The sequence below is a fragment of the Bolinopsis microptera genome, chromosome 7 (assembly GCF_026151205.1).
Source record: "Bolinopsis microptera isolate Bmic1 chromosome 7, MBARI_Bmic_1.0, whole genome shotgun sequence".
In the NCBI taxonomy this organism is placed as follows: Eukaryota; Metazoa; Ctenophora; class Tentaculata; order Lobata; family Bolinopsidae; genus Bolinopsis; species Bolinopsis microptera.
The window spans coordinates 4,307,131-4,331,020 of record NC_087078.1 but is presented as its reverse complement, the minus strand read 5'-3'; the positions used below and the strand labels follow the sequence as shown (position 1 = coordinate 4,331,020).

Below are 23,890 nucleotides of genomic sequence, written 5' to 3'. Positions count from 1 at the left end.
CTTGAAAGAGTCCGGGAGAGGGTCCATATCTAATACGTCCTCCCACTCCCCTTCTTCCGTCTCCTTCAAACCGTAGATAATCAAGTTTCTCGATCTTTCTTCTTCTTTATTCACTGATCGCACGGCTTCTTTCGCAGTTTTTGTTGTCAGCTGATTGTTTTGGACGCTGTTCTTCTTGACGACATCTGCCCAACTTTTCATTTCATTCTTTACAGTTTTCTGCACCGATTCGATCTGATTCTGCTGTCTGTTTATCAGCTGCTTTTGCATGTCTATCTGTTCTGTTTTCATCTGATCTATCTTGCTGGCTGCAGACCTGCATAGCTTCATATTGCTGTCCATTAAATTTACTATGCTGCTAAGGAAATTTACAAGCGGACCCTTAAGCAGTTTTTGTAGAACACCCTGGTTGATATCAGAGAAGGACGAGACATTCACGGCTTTCATGAGCTTTCCAATCTCCGATTGCATATCCTTTTCCACTGTGTGTAGTAAGTCCACAGAGAAATTCATCAGGTTAGCGTGGTGTGTAACACTTGCAGATAACGACTGCTGATAACAAGCTAAAAACGATACAAATGCTAAGTGGTTTACTGCGAACTTATAAAATAAAAAATCGTTTTTTATCGGTTTCTTGAACCTTTGGTAAATTATCAATTTTATCACAATTTTAATTTACAAATTCCACCTTTCCCGCCTCCCATCCCAAATAAAACTCTGATTTGGGGTGCCCCTATAAAACATTTTTATCGTTTCGAACGGAAAAAAGACATCAGACCCACAAACTTAGTTCACGGACTCACAAATGGTGGCATGTCAGACCATAGTTGGAAGTGGTATACTTGGTACTGTTTTACTAATACGTTCGATTATTATTTGAAGGAAGCTTAATACGGTGTATCCAAAATCGTGCTAAAACCAGGTTTGTTAGGTTTCTAAAACTACATTATCTCAGAGCTGTGCTGTAAACCACCCTTTGTGTATGATCCCTGTGGTCCAGTGTGTCCTGACAACACGTGTGCTGACAGCACGTGCATGTTGCCTAGCGACAGATGCGTGGAACAGTGTCGGTGTCCTGACCACCTCTTCCTCAACGGAGACAAATGCGAGGAAAGCTGTGAAAAGGAACACACAAGTTAGTTCAAACTTGGAAACTTCTAGTTACTGCCTCCTGTTCCATTCTCTATAAATAATAAAAAGGGGGCATAAGCACACCAGATATTCACTTAACAATCCTTAAAACTTTCAACGAATAAAATATAAACTAACCACCCAAATTAAATTAATTAGTCTGAGTAATTGCTGAGAATTGAGATCTAATAAATATCAAAGAAAATGAATTTTTTGTCCATTTAAGATTCTGATAACAGTATAATTTTAACCCTTCTTTTCTCCCAGCCACGATGCCATCCACCACTAGTTCCTTCATCACCTCTATCACACGGACACCTGTAACTCTAACACCATCTATTACACCAACTAGTGAGTTTTAGTCGATCGACAAATGATTTAAGATAATTTGAAATAGAAGAGGGTTATTTCTGCGGTAACTTTGTATTTGCGCTAATGCCAAATACATTGCATATGAATATGATTATGTGGCTAAAGCTTTAATAAAAGTCAAATCGTTTTTAGAAACATTTCTAATCAAAATGGACCAAACTTCGAACACGGTGAAAGAAAGGTGCTGGCCAAACTTTAAATAAAAACAAGTCCAGAGTGAGATGCATGTAATAAAACGTGACATTTAGATTTTGAGGGGGCCGTTTTTTTAAATCAGCGCTTATGAATATGTGTAATTGTATTAATCGCGCGAGCGATTTCAATCGCGCGTCCTGAAAATCGAGTCTAAAAATCTGTCTTCTCCAACTGTTTTCGAGCAATCACCCTGAAACTTTTAAAATATGTTTTAAGAACCATTTAAAAGAAATTGTCAGGCCAAAATTATGAAATAGGCCTTAGAAAGTATTTTATTCGATTTTGAAAAACTTGGACCTCGTTTTTTGACGATTTTTCCAGGTAAGCGCTGACCTTTGACCGGCGATAACTAGTAACTCCGATTAAGAACAATATTTTTCTATAGAATCAAAAACAGCTGATAGATATCACTCCTTTCTATCAGAAGCAACTATAAAGTCAATTTCGAGAGAATTTTGATGAAGACCCCCGGCCCCTTTAAGTCACAATTTAGTCTTACACTGTTGCTAAGATAGCTGCTACTATGACAACTGGTTACTATGCAGTGATTGTCTTTAATGCTCACAGCAAATCAAAATCGTTGCGAGACAGCAAAGCTAATAAGTGCTCATGGCTGAAGTTATTAGAACTGATATTATCGTCGTGAATTATTAACTTTAAATACGCTGACTGCTTGCAAAGACAGTTATATTAAAGTATAACTGATAATAAGTGTTTTATTTTAAAACTAATAACAACACTACAAATCTATAGCATTTATTGAGAATTATGTAATGTAACGTGATGGAAATATTTTAAACGGGCATATCCTGTCCAAACCCAGGATGCACTACATAAAGAATTCGTTGTAACTTTGTTTGATAAGCATTAATATAACCATTATTAACATCAACTACTTCTCTCCAGAAAATATTAAATTTCAAAATATTCAGGTATCGTCTCGACGACAACCCCTACGACGACTACGCCGGTTGCCACGACGACCACGCCGCACGTGACAACGCCAGATCACCATGAGCACTGTTCGTGCCCACACGGTCAGTGTTTAGATATTGCACAACAACAACAATGTTAGCGCTTGCTATGTTCATATTAAAGTTATGTAGTAAAGTTTAATAACTAAAATAAACTGATATTAAACTTAACTGAAAGATGACGGGACTCCAGAATATCAGTAAATATGTATTCAGTGCTATAATTATAAATGAATCGTGGTATCTCAAAATTTAATATACGTCACTTTCGAGATTTGAGATATGATTACTTCAAACATGACAAGAAGATTAGCGAATTTTATGGAACGCAGTCGATTGTCGCAAAATTCTGCTATACAATTTTTTCAAACTACGACAAACAATATATGCGAGTTTGGTTGAATTTAAAAGTGTCAAATTTGAGATATCCGTCGAAACACAAGAAAATATTTTATAATCCATGGCGCGCTACTATACTATTACTATAATAATCTGTGCAAGGTTGGACAAATAGAATGCTTATGTGCAAAATTTGAATTACATCACTGCAAAGACAAGAAAATATTTGTAAATCAAATTTGCACATATTGTCAGTACCCGTCTTATCTGGAAATTTTAAAGAAAATCATATCTAATGGTGTTGACAATGGATTGGAGACAAATATATGGCTACAAACACTCAAAAGCTTAAATTACCGTACAAAGAAGAACGAAGCAATAATAAATTAGTTCATTTTCCTATGACTGACTATTAGAATGCAGGGCAATATGTAAAACCAATCTTGCATTATTCATGCATTATTCATGTCTCATAATGATTTATTTATAATGCTCCCTGTCTCTCCGGAGTGTTCTTTTGTTGGTTTCAACATATTTATTGTCAGCCGAAATATTGATAATAAGCGCTACAATAGCAGAGAAATCACAGCAATGTTTGAGTACGGCTTTATAAAGCCCGGTAATTCTTTCTTTTTCATTGCTATATAGTAGTAATATAGTGTTGAAAGTATTGAAATTGATAAAACTACCTACACTAGAATCTGGAAATAATCATCTGCGTCCGTTCACTCCGTAGCATACCATGGATTTAAAAATGTTTTCTTACATTTCAACAACAACAACAATCGTATAGTAGGATCTGGGAGAAATTTTGTAACCTTATATCATGGGAGTATTTCGCAACCTGCATCGAAAAGTACATTGATTGATGTCTTTTTGTAACAAAATTAAACATCCTTGGCAAGTGATTTAGTGGGACCAATTTTAAACACAAAATAAAGGAGGTAAGGCGTATAAGTCTTAAAAAGGTAATACTCTGCACTGCACGCACCAGACAAACAAATCCAGCGTTTATGATGTAAAACTGCTGAACAGATTATCTCCTTGCATTTTCAAGATCACGCGTTGTGGTTGAGCTGAATGGCCTGGAGGTTATAAACTCCGTACGTTACCGGCTATTTGTCACATACTACTTATGAGTAATATCTTACAAACTCCCAACCGTTTAGCGTACGTTACCGGCTATTTGTCACTACTTATGAGTAATTATATCTTACAAACTCCCAACCGTTTAGCTTATGAAGCCTTAAGGTTTACATAAGCATAAATTAAAATCGCTAGGCTTTACCTGGTATAAACCGAAACAATTGATCCCAATTTTCGACTCTAACAGTAACCCTAAAAAGGATAATCACACTATGACGGTGGCTAATTTGAGGTATTTGAAACCCCTACTGTACGTACTGATCTTAACAAATGCTGTGCTGCGGTACAGTGTACGCGATCTTAACAAATGCTGTCCTGCGGTACAGTGTACGCGATCTTAACAAATGCAAATTCTGTGCTGCGGTACAGTGTACGCAATCTTAACAAATGCTGTGCTGCGGTACAGTGTACGCGATTTTAACAAATGCAAATTCTGTGCTGCGGTACAGTGTACGCAATCTTAACAAATGCTGTGCTGCGGTACAGTGTAGGTCGACTTATCTTCAATCTTTATGAAACAAATGCACCTTATATTTTAATAGCTTGCGACCGTGTGATACCTCGCACTTATTATAAAAGCTTTATATTTTAAAAGTTATTTTATGAAAGTTGCACAATGCACATTATTTTCCATACAGCGATATCATGCAAGTTGCACATATTTGGCTAAATCTCATCGCTGCTTCATTTTAATGACAAATTCAAACCCGTTCTGTTTTGTCAGATAGTAGTTAGATAGTTTTGTAAATAATATTATTAAACTTCAGTTTCTTTTGATGATAGTTAGTGAGGAAGTGAAAGTCTCCACTCAGTGTTTAGTCAAATTTGACAAAGGCATGTTGCCGAAACGTCGACAACTAATTTTTTTTGAAACACTGAGTGGATAGTGGATACTCTCACTTCGTCACCAACTATCATCAAAATATATGATCGACCCACTCATAAGAGCGAAAAACGATTACCAAACTTCAATTTCATTTCAATCAATTTGCAACTCAAATATCAGGAGAGAGAATCGTGGATCTGCCGATCAAGCACTCTACCTACTACACTAACGCAATAGAGGATCACAGTAGTGAGAATTACCTATACATTGGTAAAACAGAAGGCTTCAATGATAGGTTCCGTTCTCTTATTCGGTTCGATCTGGAGAATGTTCCGCTAGAGACTGTAAACTCCATTTGCATCCAGGTCCCCTTTCACTTTCTTAATTTTTCCAATACTCAAATTCAGCTAGGATATTAACGCACCAAAGTAAGCCTTATTTCATTTGCCTCAAAGCGTAAAACAAAGATTGTGCTAGCAATAAAAATAAAAACTAACTATTCTAATCGATAACCAGTTAACTAAAATACAAATTCGTCAGGTGCCAATAGTAGGGACCAAAAGGTCTGAGATAGCGGACTACAGAGACGAACAGATGATCGGGAGAGTGGTCAGTGCGTTCATCGTTCGGAGAGAGTGGGATCCCACTAATGTTAACGAGGACAACCCCTGGGCTAAGCCTATGGGAGATGATCTTAAACTGGACAGGTTATCCATTTTACTAACATCTATATTCTATACACCTACTTTTACACGATACACCTACTTTTACACGCAAACCGTGAGAGTTATACCATTGGTGATCGGAACTTCTTTGGTTTGGTTTAATCATGAATGACGTTATAACCTTTTAACCAGTATGATTAATAATAATATGTCGTCTTTGGACACGAAGGAAAGCACTCGATTTGAAGCTTGAATTCTTCGTTAAACTATATCATGGAGCCTGCAAACTATTTGAGATAACCATTCTTGCAAGCAGAATTCGTATTATCTCCGAAATTTAAATGATAAACCCGATAAGAAAATTCATTAATCGATCTAATTAACGGCCAGGTAGCGCCGTTGGTTAGAACGTCATCTTTGCAAATCGTGAGTTTGCGAGTTCGAAACCCACTGTCTGCCTAGGGTCGTGGGGTGAGCGTCGTTGACGTTTAGCTAAGGATCCTGAGTGGTCTATGCAGCCCCCCGGTCTACTCAGCCGAATACTCGAGAAATCGGGTGTGAGGGTTAAATGAGGAGCTGCACATTGCAGCAAAGTCTCGGGCGAAGAAGGTATGGTACACACTACCTTAACCGTCAATGGCCAAATAAATCCTTCAGCTTCCTGTAATTGGCTGGTTGCACTTGTGTAACAATGTGGCTGTTGGAATACACCGAAGTAAAATAAGTGTCTTGATTATTAAAAATTTAAAAAAACGCTGCTGTATCCAATAACTGAAAGTGTAAATGGCAAAAATCCTTGTTAAAGTAACGACAATAAACACTATGAGATAGTGTTAATTAAAACGTATCATCTTACCGAATACAACGAGTACTTACTTAAAATATTCTAATATTATTTAATTCATTCGTAGGTATCCCAGTCAAAAAGGAAAGTTTTCTTACACACGACAGGATTATCTTGCCTCGCCAATTATCAAAACAATCTCGATGAAAGGAGGTAAAATAATAAATTTACTTAATATAACTGACATTTTTAATTTCATTAATCTATCTAATCTAACTGAATTCACCTGTTGATTGTTGAACGATGTTCCAACAGAGATCAGAAAGTTATTAAGACATGAGCATATCTTAGACTGAAATTTAATTTTCAGATAACCTCCACCTTATGAAATATGGACTGATGCTCAAAGCTATGAACGAAAATGCTCCTGGACATCTTTTGAAAATTGCTAAAAAAGAACGAGGAAAACTGGAATTAAAAGCTGAATATTGCACTAGTGGATCATCAACAACATCAACATCAACCACAACAACACCTTCATATACCCCATCTCACTCATCAAGCACGTCATCGTCATCCACAACGACTCCCTCCAGTTCTTTTTCGACAACTTCATCAACAACAACCTCGCCATCAAGCTCTTCTAGCACAACATCATCCTCAACAACAACACCATCAAGCTCTTCCAGCACAACAACACCTTCCAGTTCATCAAGCACAACATCATCCTCAACAACAACACCATCAAGCTCTTTTAGCACAACATCATCCTCAACAACAACACCATCAAGCTCTTCCAGCACAACAACACCTTCCATTTCATCAAGCACAACATCATCCTCAACAACAACAGCCTCTAGCTCTTCTAGCACAACAAGACCTTCCAGTTCATCAAGCACAACATCATCCTCAACAACAACACCATCAAGTTCATCAAGCACAACATCATCCTCAACAACAACACCATCAAGCTCATCCAGTGCAACAACACCTTCCAGTTCATCAAGCACAACATCATCCTCAACAACAACAGCCTCTAGCTCTTCTAGCACATTGACCAGCACAACATCTTCATCCACTTCAACTACTACACCCTCAAGTTCATCTTCAACTACCATAACATCCACACCAAATATCACACCAACATCTACACAATCAACATCTACTTCAAGCACCACTCCTTCATCAAGTAGCACTTCAACATCAAGTACTCAAACACCAACCCCTACACAATCAACATCTACTTCAACCACCACTCCATCATCTTCAACATCTACTTCAACCACCACTCCTTCTTCCAGCACCACTCCATCATCTAGTAGCAGTTCAACATCTACGTCAACCAGCACTCCATCATCCAGTAGCACTTCGACATCAAGTACTCAAACACCAACCCCTACACAATCAACATCTACTTCAACCAGCACTCCATCATCTTCAACATCTACTTCAACCACCACTCCCTCTTCTAGCACCACTCCATCATCCAGTAGCACTTCAACATCAACTTCCACCAGCACTCCATCATCCAGTAGCACTTCAACATCAAGTACTCAAACACCAACCCCTACACAATCAACATCTACTTCAACCAGTACTCCATCATCTTCAACATCTACTTCAAGCACCACTCCTTCATCCAGTAGTACTTCGATATCAAGTACTCAAACACCAACCCCTACACAATCGACATCTACTTCAACCAGCACTCCATCATCTTCAACATCTACTTCAACCACCACTCCTTCTTCCACCAGCACTCAATCATCTAGTAGCACTTCAACATCTACTACAACCAGCACTCCATCATCCAGTAGTACTTCGACATCAAGTACTCAAACACCAACCCCTACACAATCAACATATACTTCCACCACCACTCCATCAAGCTCATCCAGTACAACAACACCTTCCAGTTCATCAAGCCCAACATCATCCTCAACAACAACAGCCTCTAGCTCTTCTAGCACAGTGACCAGCACAACATCTTCATCCACTTCAACTTCTACACCCTCAAGTTCATCTTCAACTACCATAACATCCACACCAAATATCACACCAACATCTACACAATCAACATCTACTTCAAGCACCACTCCTTCATCAAGTAGCACTTCAACATCAAGTACTCAAACACCAACCCCTACACAATCAACATCTACTTCAACCAGCACTCCATCATCTTCAACATCTACTTCAACCACCACTCTTTCTTCCAGCACCACTCCATCATCTAGTAGCAGTTCAACATCTACTACAACCAGCACTCCATCATCCAGTAGCACTTCGACATCAAGTACTCAAACACCAACCCCTACACAATCAACATCTACTTCAACCACCACTCCATCATCTTCAACATCTACTTCAACCACCACTTCCTCTTCTAGCACCACTCCATCATCTAGTAGCACTTCAACATCAACTTCCACTAGCACTCCATCATCCAGTAGCACTTCAACATCAAGTTCTCAAACACCAACCCCTACACAATCAACATCTACTTCAACCAGTACTCCATCATCTTCAACATCTACTTCAACCAGCACACCATCATCCAGTAGCACTTCGACATCAAGTACTCAAACACCAACCCCTACACAATCAACATCTACTTCAACCACCACTCCATCATCTTCAACATCTACTTCAACCACCACTCCTTCTTCCACCAGCACTCCATCATCTAGTAGCACTTCAACATTTACTACAACCAGCACTCCATCATCCAGTAGTACTTCGACATCAAGTACTCAAACACCAACCCCTACACAATCAACATATACTTCCACCACCACTCCATCAAGCTCATCCAGTACAACAACACCTTCCAGTTCATCAAGCACAACATCATCCTCAACAACAACAGCCTCTAGCTCTTCTAGCACAGTGACCAGCACAACATCTTCATCCACTTCAACTACTACACCCTCAAGTTCATCTTCAACTGCCATAACATCCACACCAAATATCACACCAACATCTACACAATTAACATCTACTTCAAGCACCACTCCTTCATCCAGTAGCACTTCAACATCAAGTACTCAAACACCAACCCCTACACAATCAACATCTACTTCAACCAGCACTCCATCACCTTCAACATCTACTTCTACCACCACTCCTTCTTCTAGCACCACTCCATCATCTAGTAGCACTTCAATATCAAGTACTCAAACACCAACCCCTACACAATCAACATCTACTTCAACCAGTACTCCATCATCTTCAACATCTACTTCAACCAGCACTCCATCATCCAGTAGCACTTCAACATCAAGTACTCAAACACCAACCCCTACACAATCAACATCTACTTCAACCAGTACTCCATCATCTTCAACATCTACTTCAACCAGCACTCCATCATCCAGTAGCACTTCGACATCAAGTACTCAAACACCAACCCCTACACAATCAACATCTACTTCAACCACAACTCCATCATCTTCAACATCTACTTCAACCACCACTCCTTCTTCCACCAGCACTCCATCATCTAGTAGCACTTCAACATCTACTACAACCAGCACTCCATCATCCAGTAGTACTTCGACATCAAGTACTCAAACACCAACCCCTACACAATCAACATATACTTCCACCACCACTCCATCAAGCTCATCCAGTACAACAACACCTTCCAGTTCATCAAGCACAACATCATCCTCAACAACAACAACCTCTAGCTCTTCTAGCACAGTGACCAGCACAACATCTTCATCCACTTCAACTACTACACCCTCAAGTTCATCTTCAACTACCATAACATCCACACCAAATATCACACCAACATCTACACAATCAACATCCACTTCAAGCACCACTGCTTCATCCAGTAGCACTTCAACATCAAGTACTCAAACACCAACCCCTACACAATCAACATCTACTTCAACCAGCACTCCATCATCTTCAACATCTACTTCAACCACCACTCCTTCTTCCAGCACCACTCCATCATCTAGTAGCAGTTCAACATCTACGTCAACCAGCACTCCATCATCCAGTAGTACTTCGACATCAAGTACTCAAACACCAACCCCTACACAATCAACATTTACTTCAACCATCACTTCAACATCTACTTCAACCAGCACTCCTTCTTCCAGCACCACTCCATCATCTAGTAGCAGTTCAACATCTACGTCAACCAGCACTCCATCATCCAGTAGTACTTCGACATCAAGTCCTCGAACACCAACCCCTACACAATCAACATCTACTTCAACCACCACTCCTTCTTCCACCACCACTCCATCATGTAGTAGCACTGCAACGTCTACTTCAACAAGCACTCCATCATCCAGTAGTACTTCAACATCAAGTACTCAAACACCAACCCCTACACAATCAACATCTACTTCAACCAGTACTCCATCATCTTCAACATCTACTTCAACCAGCACTCCATCATCTAGTAGTACTTCAACATCAAGTACTCAAACACCAACCCCTACAGAATCAACATTTACTTCAACAAGTACTCCATCATCTTCAACATCTACTTCAACCAGTACTCCATCATCTAGTAGTACTTCAACATCAAGTACTCAAACACCAACCCCTACACAATCAACATCTACTTCAACAAGTACTCCATCATCTTCAACATCTACTTCAACCACCACTCCTTCTTCCACCAGCACTCCATCATCTAGTAGCACTTCAACATCTACTACAACCAGCACTCCATCATCCAGTAGTACTTCGACATCAAGTACTCAAACACCAACCCCTACACAATCAACATCTACTTCCACCACCACTCCATCAAGCTCATCCAGTACAACAACACCTTCCAGTTCATCAAGCACAACATCATCCTCAACAACAACAGCCTCTAGCTCTTCTAGCACAGTGACCAGCACAACATCTTCATCCACTTCAACTACTACACCCTCAAGCTCATCTTCAACTACCATAACATCCACACCAAATATCACACCAACATCTACACAATCAACATCCACTTCAAGCACCACTCCTTCATCCAGTAGCACTTCAACATCAAGTACTCAAACACCAACCCCTACACAATCAACATCTACTTCAACCAGCACTCCATCATCTTCAACATCTACTTCAACCACCACTCCTTCTTCCAGCACCACTCCATCATCTAGTAGCAGTTCAACATCTACTTCAACCAGCACTCCATCATCCAGTAGCACATCAACATCAAGTACTCAAACACCAACCCCTACACAATCAACATCTACTTCAACCACCACTACTTCTTCAACCAGCACTCCATCATCTTCAACATCTACTTCAACCACCACTCCTTCTTCCAGCACCAATCCATCATCTAGTAGCACTTCAACATCTACTTCAACCAGCACTACATCATCCAGTAGTACTTCAACATCAAATACTCAAACACCAACCCCTACACAATCAACATCTACTTCAACAAGTACTCCATCATCTTCAACATCTACTTCAACCACCACTCCTTCTTCCACCAGCACTCCATCATCTAGTAGCACTTCAACATCTACTACAACCAGCACTCCATCATCCAGTAGTACTTCGACATCAAGTACTCAAACACCAACCCCTACACAATCAACATCTACTTCCACCACCACTACATCAAGCTCATCCAGTACAACAACACCTTACAGTTCATCAAGCACAACATCATCCTCAACAACAACAGCCTCTAGCTCTTCTAGCACAGTGACCAGCACAACATCTTCATCCACTTCAACTACTACACCCTCAAGCTCATCTTCAACTACCATAACATCCACACCAAATATCACACCAACATCTACACAATCAACATCCACTTCAAGCACCACTCCTTCATCCAGTAGCACTTCAACATCAAGTACTCAAACACCAACCCCTACACAATCAACATCTTCTTCCACCAGCACTCCATCATCTAGTAGCACTTCAACATCTACTTCCACCAGCACTCCATCATCCAGTAGCACTTCAACATCAAGTACTCAAACACCAACCCCTACACAATCAACATCTACTTCAACCAGCACTCCATCATCCAGTAGCACTTCAACATCAAGTACTCAAACACCAACCCCTACACAATCAACATCTACTTCAACCAGTACTCCATCATCTTCAACATCTACTTCAACCAGCACTCCATCATCTAGTAGCACTTCAACATCAAGTACTCAAACACCAACCCCTACACAATCAACATCTACTTCAACCACCACTTCTTCTTCAACCACCTCTCCATCATCTAGTACACAATCAACATCTACTTCAACCAGCACTCCATCATCCAGTAGCACTTCAACATCTACTTCAACCACCACTCCTTCTTCCAGCACCACTCCATCATCTAGTAGCACTTCAACATCAACTTCCACCAGCACTCCATCATCCAGTAGCACTTCAACATCAAGTACTCAAACACCAACCCCTACACAATCAACATCTACTTCAACCAGTACTCCATCATCTTCAACATCTACTTCAACCAGCACTCCATCATCTAGTAGCACTTCAACATCAAGTACTCAAACACCAACCCCTACACAATCAACATCTACTTCAACCAGTACTCCATCATCTTCAACATCTACTTCAACCAGCACTCCATCATCTAGTAGCACTTCAACATCAAGTACTCAAACACCAACCCCTACACAATCAACATCTACTTCAACCACCACTCCTTCTTCAACCACCTCTCCATCATCTAGTAGCACTTCAACATCTACTTCAACCAGCACTCCATCATCCAGTAGCACTTCAACATCTACTTCAACCAGCACTCCATCATCCAGTAGCACTTCAACATCAAGTACTCAAACACCAACCCCTACACAATCAACATTTACTTCAACCAGCACTTCAACATCTTCTTCAACCAGCACTCCATCATCCAGTAGCACTTCGACATCAAGTCCTCGAACACCAACCCCTACACCATTAACATCTACTTCAACAACCACTCCTTCTTCCACCAGCACTCCATCATCTTCAACATCTACATCAACCACCACTCCTTCTTCCATCACCACTCCATCATCTAGTAGCACTTCAATGTCTACTTCAACCAGCACTCCATCATCCAGTAGCACTTCAACATCAAGTACTCAAACACCCACCCCTACACAATCAATTCCTTCTTCCACCAGTACTACCTCTTCAACCAGTACCACTGTTACTTCAAGTACTTCTTCTGTAATCATCAACTCGGCCATCAAGTGCGAAGTTGGTGAGTATTAAATTGCAGAACATAGTTCCAAGGTATGAAGTTCATTCTTAAATACCTGGGTTTGTGTAATAGTAGTTCTTCTCAAAAACCCTAGAAAGGTCAGTAAAAGGTTTTTACTTACAGTAAGTAATAATTGCGGACAATAATCAGAAATCATCAACAATTTTTATCAGTTTTTGACTCTAATTCATTAGGAGAAGAAGAATATTGGTTACCATGGAGTAAAGATGCAACTTTATCCACCGGAAAATCTGATAACTTCAACTCGTATTTAAATCTTGGTTCAAGGCACGCTCCACCTGATAACTCTTTGGTTTTGGACTACGATTACTCATGGTAAGTGAAAGTAACTGACATGATGCTGACACGATTGTGTCATTAAATTTTAAAGCAATAATGATCATTAAACTAGAAACCAAATTTTCATTTTTTTCTATTTGTTATAACATTCCTCATGCCGTTAAGCTATCTAATTTATTTTTTTAGAAGTTTCTAATGCTCAAGAACATTGAAACTTGGTGAATATGAAGTTGAACTTATCCGATACAATGATAAAGAACCCAATTTCCACCAAGGTTGAGGGGTTTAGTCGCAGAACACGGAGTAAAGAACGTAAACGTGTATCGCCTGAGTATCTACCTTCGAGTCACAAAACAGTCGGAGGATATTTTTGCTGGTCGAGATTTTAATGTTTACGGCTTGAACAAGGTAAAAAGCGGAGAATGCAAAAATACTGGATCATCATTAATTTGAATCCCCACAATCTACGTCGATAAAGAGCACTTTAGAAGGGCGGTGCATTACGAAATCCACTGATTCAAGAGCCTGTTTTGGTAATTCTTCGGTACTTCCAAATCACCAGTTATTGATTGGTTATATGACAAATACGGTATTCTTATATTAAAATTAAATGCAGTGCCAGGATCAATTTTTTAGCTTTTAAATACGTCTTTAACATCGCTTCTAAATATACTTATTCCATTTTTGAGCAAAGTAAGTACATACAGTGTAGTATGGCAACATTTTTTGAATTCATATTTATTTTCTAAATACATTTTTAAAACGTGCTCACAAATACATTAGTTGTAATTTTTGCACAAAATATCTGCAAAAGGAAACGGCGCCGGGAATATCCGTCCAAGTACTGACATGAACTTTGCTTAATCTCCCAATTAATCAGCCAAGCGTGGCCGGCTATATCGAAATACGTCCGATCGGTTTTTAAGTGCAACGCTGTAAATGTAATATGCGAGAATTTGTAGGAAATACGTTTACGCACGCGTAAAAAACGCTACTTATCTAACAGTATAATTTACAAAAAAGATTAGTCTCTTTGAGGTACAACAATTCTGATAATGTGATTTCATGTCTGTACAGTAAAAACCCGATCAAGCCAATATTAAGCTGCCATTAAACTGGACCTTTACCCATTGTTGAAATTCGACATCTAGCGTGAAATGACGCTAATGATGCTATATGATGCTAGATGACGCTAGATAGCGACAATTAGCGACAATGTCGCCAATTGTTTGGCACCTTTTCAATATCATGATCTAGCGCTAGATAGCATCATCTAGTGTCATTTAGCGTGAGATGACGCTAGATGACGCTAGATGTCGAATTTCAACAATCGGTAAAGGTCCATTAAACTTTATGTGTTTATTGTGTTAAACATCATTCGGATTAAAATATTTGATCAAAGTTCTAGGTATTATACCTTAATGTAATCTGACCAGCTGACCCAATTGCAATGTCAATGAATAGTATATGTTCATATGTATGTATGTATGTGTATATATATATATGTTATTAATTTGCAGCCTCGTTCTTAACAACCTCACACTCCTCTACAAAATCCGTATTACCCGTCATTATTTCCACATCTAGAGGAGTTTCAGGAATCCTCCTCCCAGTAGGATCCGACAACAAGAATACAGATATCATGAAGATACAAGTCAGTCCAGCAAACACAGCGAGAGGCACACGCCGATCAGCAACAGCGTAGAGGAGTCCCACATAGGTACCAGTAAAGCTGCCCACCCTAGCAGAAGCAGAGCTGAGGGACATGATCATACCTCTGTGGGAAGTCGGAGCTAGTTCACTCGAGTAAAGGTACATCATTCCGAACGCTGCAGAGCATGTCAAGTTACCAATCAGACATGCCACGTACTCCAGCGTCCAATCTTTAGTGATCTGCAGATCAGGCATGGCCAGGAAGTTTGAGAAGAGACCTACTGCTAGGATACTCAACAGGGCCTTCTTCCTACCGAGCCAGTTAATGAGCGGAATTGTGCTGGAGTAGCCGGCGAACTTGCTCATAGAAGCTGCTAGGTGACCTGTATACAGATCAGATGAGATCTGTGTCCAGCCGAAGGAGAAGCCATAAAACAGGACAGCTACAATTAGCCAACCCACCATGCCCAAGAGGGTTTCTTTTCGTAAGGTTGGATAAATCTTGAAATCTTTGAGTTGCTCAAAGAAGGTTAGAACTCTCTTTTTGTAGGTCAAGTTCACATCAGCCATTGATGTTTCGTTGTTGCACAGCCGAGAGAAGGATTCCAGGATTCGTTTAGCCTCCTCCTCTCTTCCTCTTACCAGAGCAAATCTTGGAGAGATGGGATATATCAGGAGAGGGATGGTGAGAATGTAGTTAAGAATACCTACTGTTAAGAAAATGTAATTCCAGGTCGGTATCAGGTAACCAAACAATGTTATCAGCATGTAGCCCCCAGACCAAACCATAAAGATAAAACCGTTAGTAACGGTTCGAAGATGAGTTGGGGTCAACTCCAGAGACCAAACGTAGATACCAGTTAGATTAATGAACATTCCGACCCCCTGGAAGATCCTGACGACAAGCATGACCTCAAAAGACGGAGCCCATGTCCCAATAAGAGTGGCAGTAGCTCCGATCAGATTACCTACTATTGCTCCGTTCCTCCTACCAAACCTATCAAAAACAGCGGTACACACGAGAAGCCCCAGTGTGGCACCTATAAAGAAGAAGCTGGAAATGGTAGTGAACTTAGCCTCAGCATCGCAGTAGAGCCCCCAGTCTATTGAGAAACTCGTCCTCTCGCTAGTCCACTTGAAGTCTGTTCCTGCCTCCAGACTATTGTCGCACACCGTCTTGCGACTATAGAATCCTGTAATATCAGTAGTGTCCGCCAGCAAAGCCGCGCACTTGTTCGAGAGGCATTCCCACTGGGTGTAAGGAATGAATCCTGCAAAGATGGTTACGTAGATCTGCATAGGGGTCTGGGTTGCAGTTCCAATAGCGGTTAGGAAGACTAGGATCAGTTTTAGGTTCATACCGTTGTAGATCCTGTCCACTGCTTCGTCAATAGTGAGCGGTCCTTTCCCCAGTTTATTTTCTCGTTCTGGTTCTGGACCAGTTTTCTGTTTTCTACCATTTTCCTGTTTTTCGTCCATCAAATGTTTCTGTATGATTGCTTTTATTAACTTTTGAATTATTTATTTTGACTTGGAGGATGCCAAAAACTTTAATCAATCCCTTTATTTAATTTCGAAAAACGAAACAACATTATATTTATAATAAGCTTACAACAATCGTAAAAAATCATAATAAAAATAGTACGGTAGTCAGTATAACACAGTGACAAAACGACTAAAGTGCATATGAACACGGAAGGAAATGGCCTCGATCCAAAAAACCTTTTGATTTGTTTCTCCTCTAATCAAGAGGAGAAACAGTTTTATCAATATCAAAGAATTAGTTGATTACGATAAACAAATGAATACCTTTAATAAAATTACGACTAAATCAGCGATTTTCTGAATGGTGTGAAAGTGTTGATAAATGGGCTAATCATTTTTGAGGCATGGTTCACTGGTTCAGTTCATTAGAGCATTGTCATTAGCTGCGAAAAAGTTCACCAAAACAAAAGTATGTGATACTGTGATGATGGCAAATAACGGCAAATAATATCAAGACACGCGGTCTCGTGTTGTTATACCTGATAAGAACATTATGTCCTTTACTGGGCGGCGCTCAGTCTGTATATTTATTATGAACATAATAGCCAGGTAATATGTCCTCCGCCCTCGCGTCTCACGTCGCTGGCTCCCGTTAGCACCAGTATTACAAATTAAGACCTGCAAAATTATCGTATCCACTTTCAGCTGAACCATTGATAGATTAAAATGTAAATCATTTTATGGTTAATTTGTCTCACGTTGCGACCTCAACAAGGTCGCTTCATTCTAGACAACTTCTGGCAATGTCTGACAACACAGTGGTTAATCAATAATTAACAAGGAATTATCCCACGGTGCGGAGCCTGCCACCCACTAAGTGCACAAGATATGAGGTGATTGGGCTTGCAGGTGAACGAGATGAGCATATTGAAATTTTGCCGTACTGTGTTCATACCCGAAACACCCCCCTCCCAATCAACTAATAACCTAAATAAAAAGCTACTAGGCAAAGAATTGACCGATAACCACCCCACAGTAACCACAGTAACCACAGTAACCACAGTAACCACAGTAACCACAGTAACCACAGTAACCACAGTAACCACAGTAACCACAGTAACCACAGTAGCCACAGTAACCACAGTAACCACAGTAACCACAGTAACCACAGTAACCACAGTAACCACAGTAACCACAGTAACCACAGTAACCACCCCACAGGACTGGTTGGAGAGCACAGTGTCCAGTACGAACCCCTGGGGAACTAACCTGCCCACTGAGCAGGACTTCACGGACATGAGGAGTAGGTTGACAGTACGGTATGACAAGAGAGTTATCAACTCTAAATACCAGAGGATAGACATCTTGTCAGATCTGGATAATATCCTGCACAACTCCTCTTCTCATCACGGATACTTCATTGGTACTTTTATTAGCTTAGCTTCTGTATATTGTCTGATATATCTGTAATCTGATATTACTCGAATTCGTTCTTTTTGTCCAAATCACTGTTTTGGGTGAGAGCGGTGTCAATAGTTAATTGATATCCTAACTTTAACAATAGTCAATAGTTAATTTATGTCCTTAACTTTTGACGAAAGCCTTTATTTTTACTACCTTTTATTAAATAGCATTCATTAAAGAGCCATTCCCTTCAACTAGATGGACGGGAAGTGGAGGATGATTTGCCGTACAGTTTCTACAGTAAAGATAGCGCTATGTACTCAAATACTCCCAACGATGTTGACTCCGAAGAACATTTTGGTGGAGTTCAGATATGTTACGGTATGTTTGACAAGTTACCAGGTTACCCACATGCTAGGTTACCAGGTTACCCACGTGCTAGGTTACAAGGTTACCAGCTTACTAGGTAAATTAACAAAGCAAATATCCCGTTCTCAACATGTAAAATTCATAAAACCGATTCATTTTATCAGCAACAATGTATGCTGAAATTCTTTCCTCTAATTCTAAGAATCTTATATCACAGCGATCACAGAGAGTTCGAGGAAGTGCAGTGAAGGGTCTCTGGTGACAGTGCCAGTGCTTGAAGACACGTATCTGATAAGCCAGTCTTTTGACACTCTTCACAACACGGAACCTACTCTAAAAGTGGGGGTTACTGGAGATTCGAAGCACGGGAACCTTACTGGTCCTGTCAGATCTCTCATTCGCTTCGATTTCCAAACTGCCTTGAAGGTACCGTTGTGAGGATTTTAATTTTACGAATTATTAATTGACACTGAAAATCTTGAGTTGGTAATGTTTAAATGGAAAAGAATTTTATTTTTATTTCATTATTATTGATACAGGGTTACAGAAAACCAGAAGTAGTTGACAATGGTACCTTAGTCCTCTCCTTCCTGGGGAGTGAGCTGGGGATGGGAGATGAGGCGACTATGATGGGTAGATATCTGCGCAACAGGAACATTCAGCTTTTCCGTGTTGAAAGAAACTGGAAGGGGGATGACCCTTCGGCATATGTTAGTATCAGCTATTATTGTATTGGTTCTGATTCTTTTTCCATTTTATTTTTGTGATCCCCAATGTATGCAAAAATGTGCATACCTATAAGTATGAAGCTATAATTCTTATTGACTCTTTCAACTTCAGGGTGGTTGGGCAAATGAGCTAAGGGCAGGGAATCTTGATAACAAAATGACACAAATCGGAAATAATTTCTTTGTCACTGATGAAACGGAGCATGAACAACAATACGTTGAAATTTCCAAAGGAGACATTTCAGGGTAAAATATTGAAAATATGAATTTAAATTTCTTGTTCTTAAGGAAAAATAATATAACATTTAATTCCGATCGAATAATTCTAAATAACATTCATTTCAGTTAATTACTCAATTTCAGGTGGATCTCAGAAAATTATGGACTGCTGATAGGTTCAGAAGATGACCATTTGAAAGGAAGATCATCCGGAATTGTAGCTCTGTTCGGTGCATCTGAAACAAAGGACAAACACATGAGACCAGTTCTCCAAATATGTGTCAAAGAGAAAGAACCAATCACTACTACTACACCTTCTACCTCTTCAACTGTAACCTCAACAACACACATCATTACATCTTCAAAATCTTCAACATCTACTTCAACCAGCACTCCTTCATCCAGTAACACTTCAACATCAAGTACTCAAACACCAACACCCACACAATCAACATCAACTTCAACCACCACTCCTTCTTCGAACAGCACTCCATCATCCAGTAGCACTTCAACATCTACTTCAACCAGCACTCCTTCATCGAGTAGCACTTCAATATCAAGTTCCACCAGCACTCCATCATCTAGTAGCACTTCAACATCTACTTCAACCAGCACTCCTTCATCCAGTAGCACTTCGACATCAAGTACTCAAACACCAACCCCTACACAATCAACATCTACTTCAACCACCACTCCTTCTTCCAGCACCACTCCATCTTCCAGTAGCACTTTAACATCTACTTCCACCAGCACTCCATCATCCAGTAGCACTTCAACATCAAGTACTCAAACACCAACCCCTACACAATCAACATTTACTTCGACCAGTACTCCATCATCTTCAACATCTACTTCAACCAGCACTCCATCATCCAGTAGCACTTCAACATCAAGTACTCAAACACCAACACCTACACAATCAACATCAACTTCAACCATCACTCCTTCTTCCAGCACTACTCCATCTTCCAGTAGCACTTCAACATCTACTTCCACCAGCACTCCATCATCCAGTAGCACTTCAACATCAAGTACTCAAACACCAACCCCTACACAATCAACATTTACTTCGACCAGTACTCCATCATCTTCAACATCTACTTCCACCAGCACTCCATCATCCAGTAGCACTTCATCATCAAGTACTCAAACACCAACACCTACGCAATCAACATCAACTTCAACCAGCACTCCGTCGTCCAGTAGCACTTCAACATTTACTTCAACGAGCACTCCTTCATCAAGTAGCACTTCAATATCAACTTCAACCAGCACTCCTTCATCAAGTAGCACTTCAACATCAAGTTCCACCAGCACTCCATCATCAAGTAGCACTTCAACATCAACTTCCACCAGCAGTCCATCTTCTAGTAGCACTTCAACATCAACTTCAACTACCACCCCTTCTTCAAACAACACTCCATCATCTAGTAGCACTTCAACATCTACTTCAACCAGCACTCCATCATCTTCAACATCTACTTCAAACACCACTCCATCATCTTCAACATCTACTTCCACCACCACTCCTTCTTCCACCAGCACTTCAACATCTACTTCCACCAGCACTCCATCTTCTAGTAGCACTTCAACATCAACTTCAACCACCACTCCTTCTTCAAACAGCACTCCATCATCTAGTAGCACTTTAACATCTACTTCAACCAGCACTCCATCATCTTCAACATCTACTTCAAACACCACTCCATCATCTTCAACATCTACTTCCACCACCACTCCTTCTTCCACCAGCACTTCAACATCTACTTCCACCAGCACTCCGTCGTCCAGTAGCACTTCAACATCTACTTCAACCAGCACTCCATCATCTTCAACATCTACTTCAAACACCACTCCATCATCTTCAACATCTACTTCCACCACCACACCTTCTTCCACCAGCACTTCAACATCTACTTCCACCAGCACTCCGTCGTCCAGTAGCACTTCAACATTTACTTCCATCAGCACTCCGTCGTCCAGTAGCACTTCAACATCTACTTCAACCAGCACTCCATCATCTTCAACATCTACTTCAAACACCACTCCATCATCTTCAACATCAACTTCAACCACCACTCCTTCTTCAAACAGCACTCCATCATCTAGTAGCACTTCAACATCTACTTCAACCAGCACTCCATCATCTTCAACATCTACTTCAAACACCACTCCATCATCTTCAACATCTACTTCCACCACCACTCCTTCTTCCACCAGCACTTCAACATCTACTTCCACCAGCACTCCATCTTCTAGTAGCACTTCAACATCAACTTCAACCACCACTCCTTCTTCAAACAGCACTCCATCATCTAGTAGCACTTCAACATCTACTTCAACCAGCACTCCATCATCTTCAGCATCTACTTCAAACACCACTCCATCATCTTCAACATCTACTTCCACCACCACTCCTTCTTCCACCAGCACTTCAACATCTACTTCCACCAGCACTCCGTCGTCCAGTAGCACTTCAACATCTACTTCCACTAGCACTCCGTCGTCCAGTATCACTTCAACATCTACTTCCACCAGCACTCCGTCGTCCAGTAGCACTTCAACATCAACTTCAACCACCACTCCTTCTTCAAACATCACTCCATCATCTAGTAGCACTTCAACATATATTTCAACCAGCACTCCATCATCTTCAACATCTACTTCAAACACCACTCCTTCTTCCACCAGCACTTCAACATCTACTTCCACCACCACTCCATCTTCTAGTAGCACTTCCACATCAACTTCAACTACCACTCCTTCTTCAAACAGCACTCCATCATCTAGTAGCACTTCAACATCTACTTCAACCAGCACTCCATCATCTTCAACATCTACTTCAAACACCACTCCATCATCTTCAACATCTACTTCATCCACCACTCCTTCTTCATCCAGCACTCCTTCTTCCAGTAGCACTTCAACATCAAGTTCAGCTCCAGAAGAGTGCATTCCTTGCCAAGCTGTTGTAGATCAAGAGTTCTTCGAGGCTGATGGTTGTAAAAGTTTGGAAATGGTAAATGTCACCTCCTGTCTCGGAAATTGCAGATCTTCCTCGAGGTTATTGAACGGGGTGGTAAGTTGTTTTAAAAGTTTTATTGCAGTTTTTAGAAATTATTATTTTCATAAAGTTCCATTATACGACTTGGTTGCATTTTAATGAATACAATTGAAATGTTGATATCAAAATCTATATATCAAGTAGGGAATGGGGTTTTTCTAAAAAATTAACCGCGTAACTGACAAAATTACGCTTCCATTTTTATAGATTGGAAATTTGAATGTTTTATATGTTATAATTCAACTTTCACATTATTTTACCGTTTCAGCTTGAAAGTAATTGTAGATGTTGTGTCCCAGCTGTTACCAAGCGAGAAGTACAGGTTAGTAATAAATGCTGGAATCAGACAAAGAGTTGTTCAGCACCTTTTATTAAGTTATTGAATAAGCAACTTTAAACAATGTGATCATTTTATTATTAATATTTCAGATTTTTGGCAATTTTTAGACAATTAATTTATTGATATTTTTATTAATATTTCTTTATTTATTGATAACGCTGCAGGTGGTATGCGAAGACGGCAGCCTGAAGCTGACAATGTATGAGGACATAGAGAGCTGCAGTTGTGATGTGTGTCCTCACCACCTCACTAGTGAGCCTCCAACCATGAGACAGAGTTTACTGAGAAGACTCCTCAGATCTGTTTATTAGGAACCTGTCAGGTGTGGTAGAATGGGTACCGAGCGAGGAACTGAAAAAGGAACCGGAAAGGGAACCGGAAAAGGAACTAAACACCTTACGACGATTATTTAATTCTGCTTGATTTTAACATGTTGTGTTGATTTTGCTCATTGTTACAATGATCTGCTTTATTGACCCAAAGTTTTCCGTTTTTTTCGTTTCTGGTTCAAACTGTTCTCTTTTGCAGTGGATCATTACTTTGTTCCAGAATACTTAGGGTCGATAAGGACTGAGGTAAATGCAAATGTTAATAATGAATATGTATGTAGTATGTATGATTATTAATTTCTCTTGTGAAATATCACAGTTTGATGGCATTCATATATACACAAATAAACAGGAACA

At 40.1% G+C, this 23,890-nt stretch overlaps 1 protein-coding gene across 1 annotated transcript; it reads left to right on the top strand.

The window, feature by feature from the left end:
- The first annotated feature begins 813 nt into the window (after nt 1–813).
- LOC134818174 (mucin-2-like) lies at nt 814–23,803 on the top strand. Its single transcript, XM_063827614.1, has 18 exons — nt 814–826; nt 956–1,135; nt 1,399–1,482; nt 5,164–5,327; nt 5,524–5,690; nt 6,560–6,645; nt 6,803–7,664; nt 7,806–13,642; nt 13,837–13,978; nt 14,218–14,350; nt 18,302–18,503; nt 18,743–18,865; nt 19,071–19,279; nt 19,393–19,563; nt 19,694–19,827; nt 19,945–22,879; nt 23,133–23,186; nt 23,369–23,803. The coding sequence occupies exons 1-18, from the start codon at nt 814–816 to the stop codon at nt 23,513–23,515; spliced, it is 11,643 nt and encodes a 3,880-aa protein (XP_063683684.1). The 3' UTR covers nt 23,516–23,803.
- The last annotated feature ends 87 nt before the right edge of the window (nt 23,804–23,890 follow it).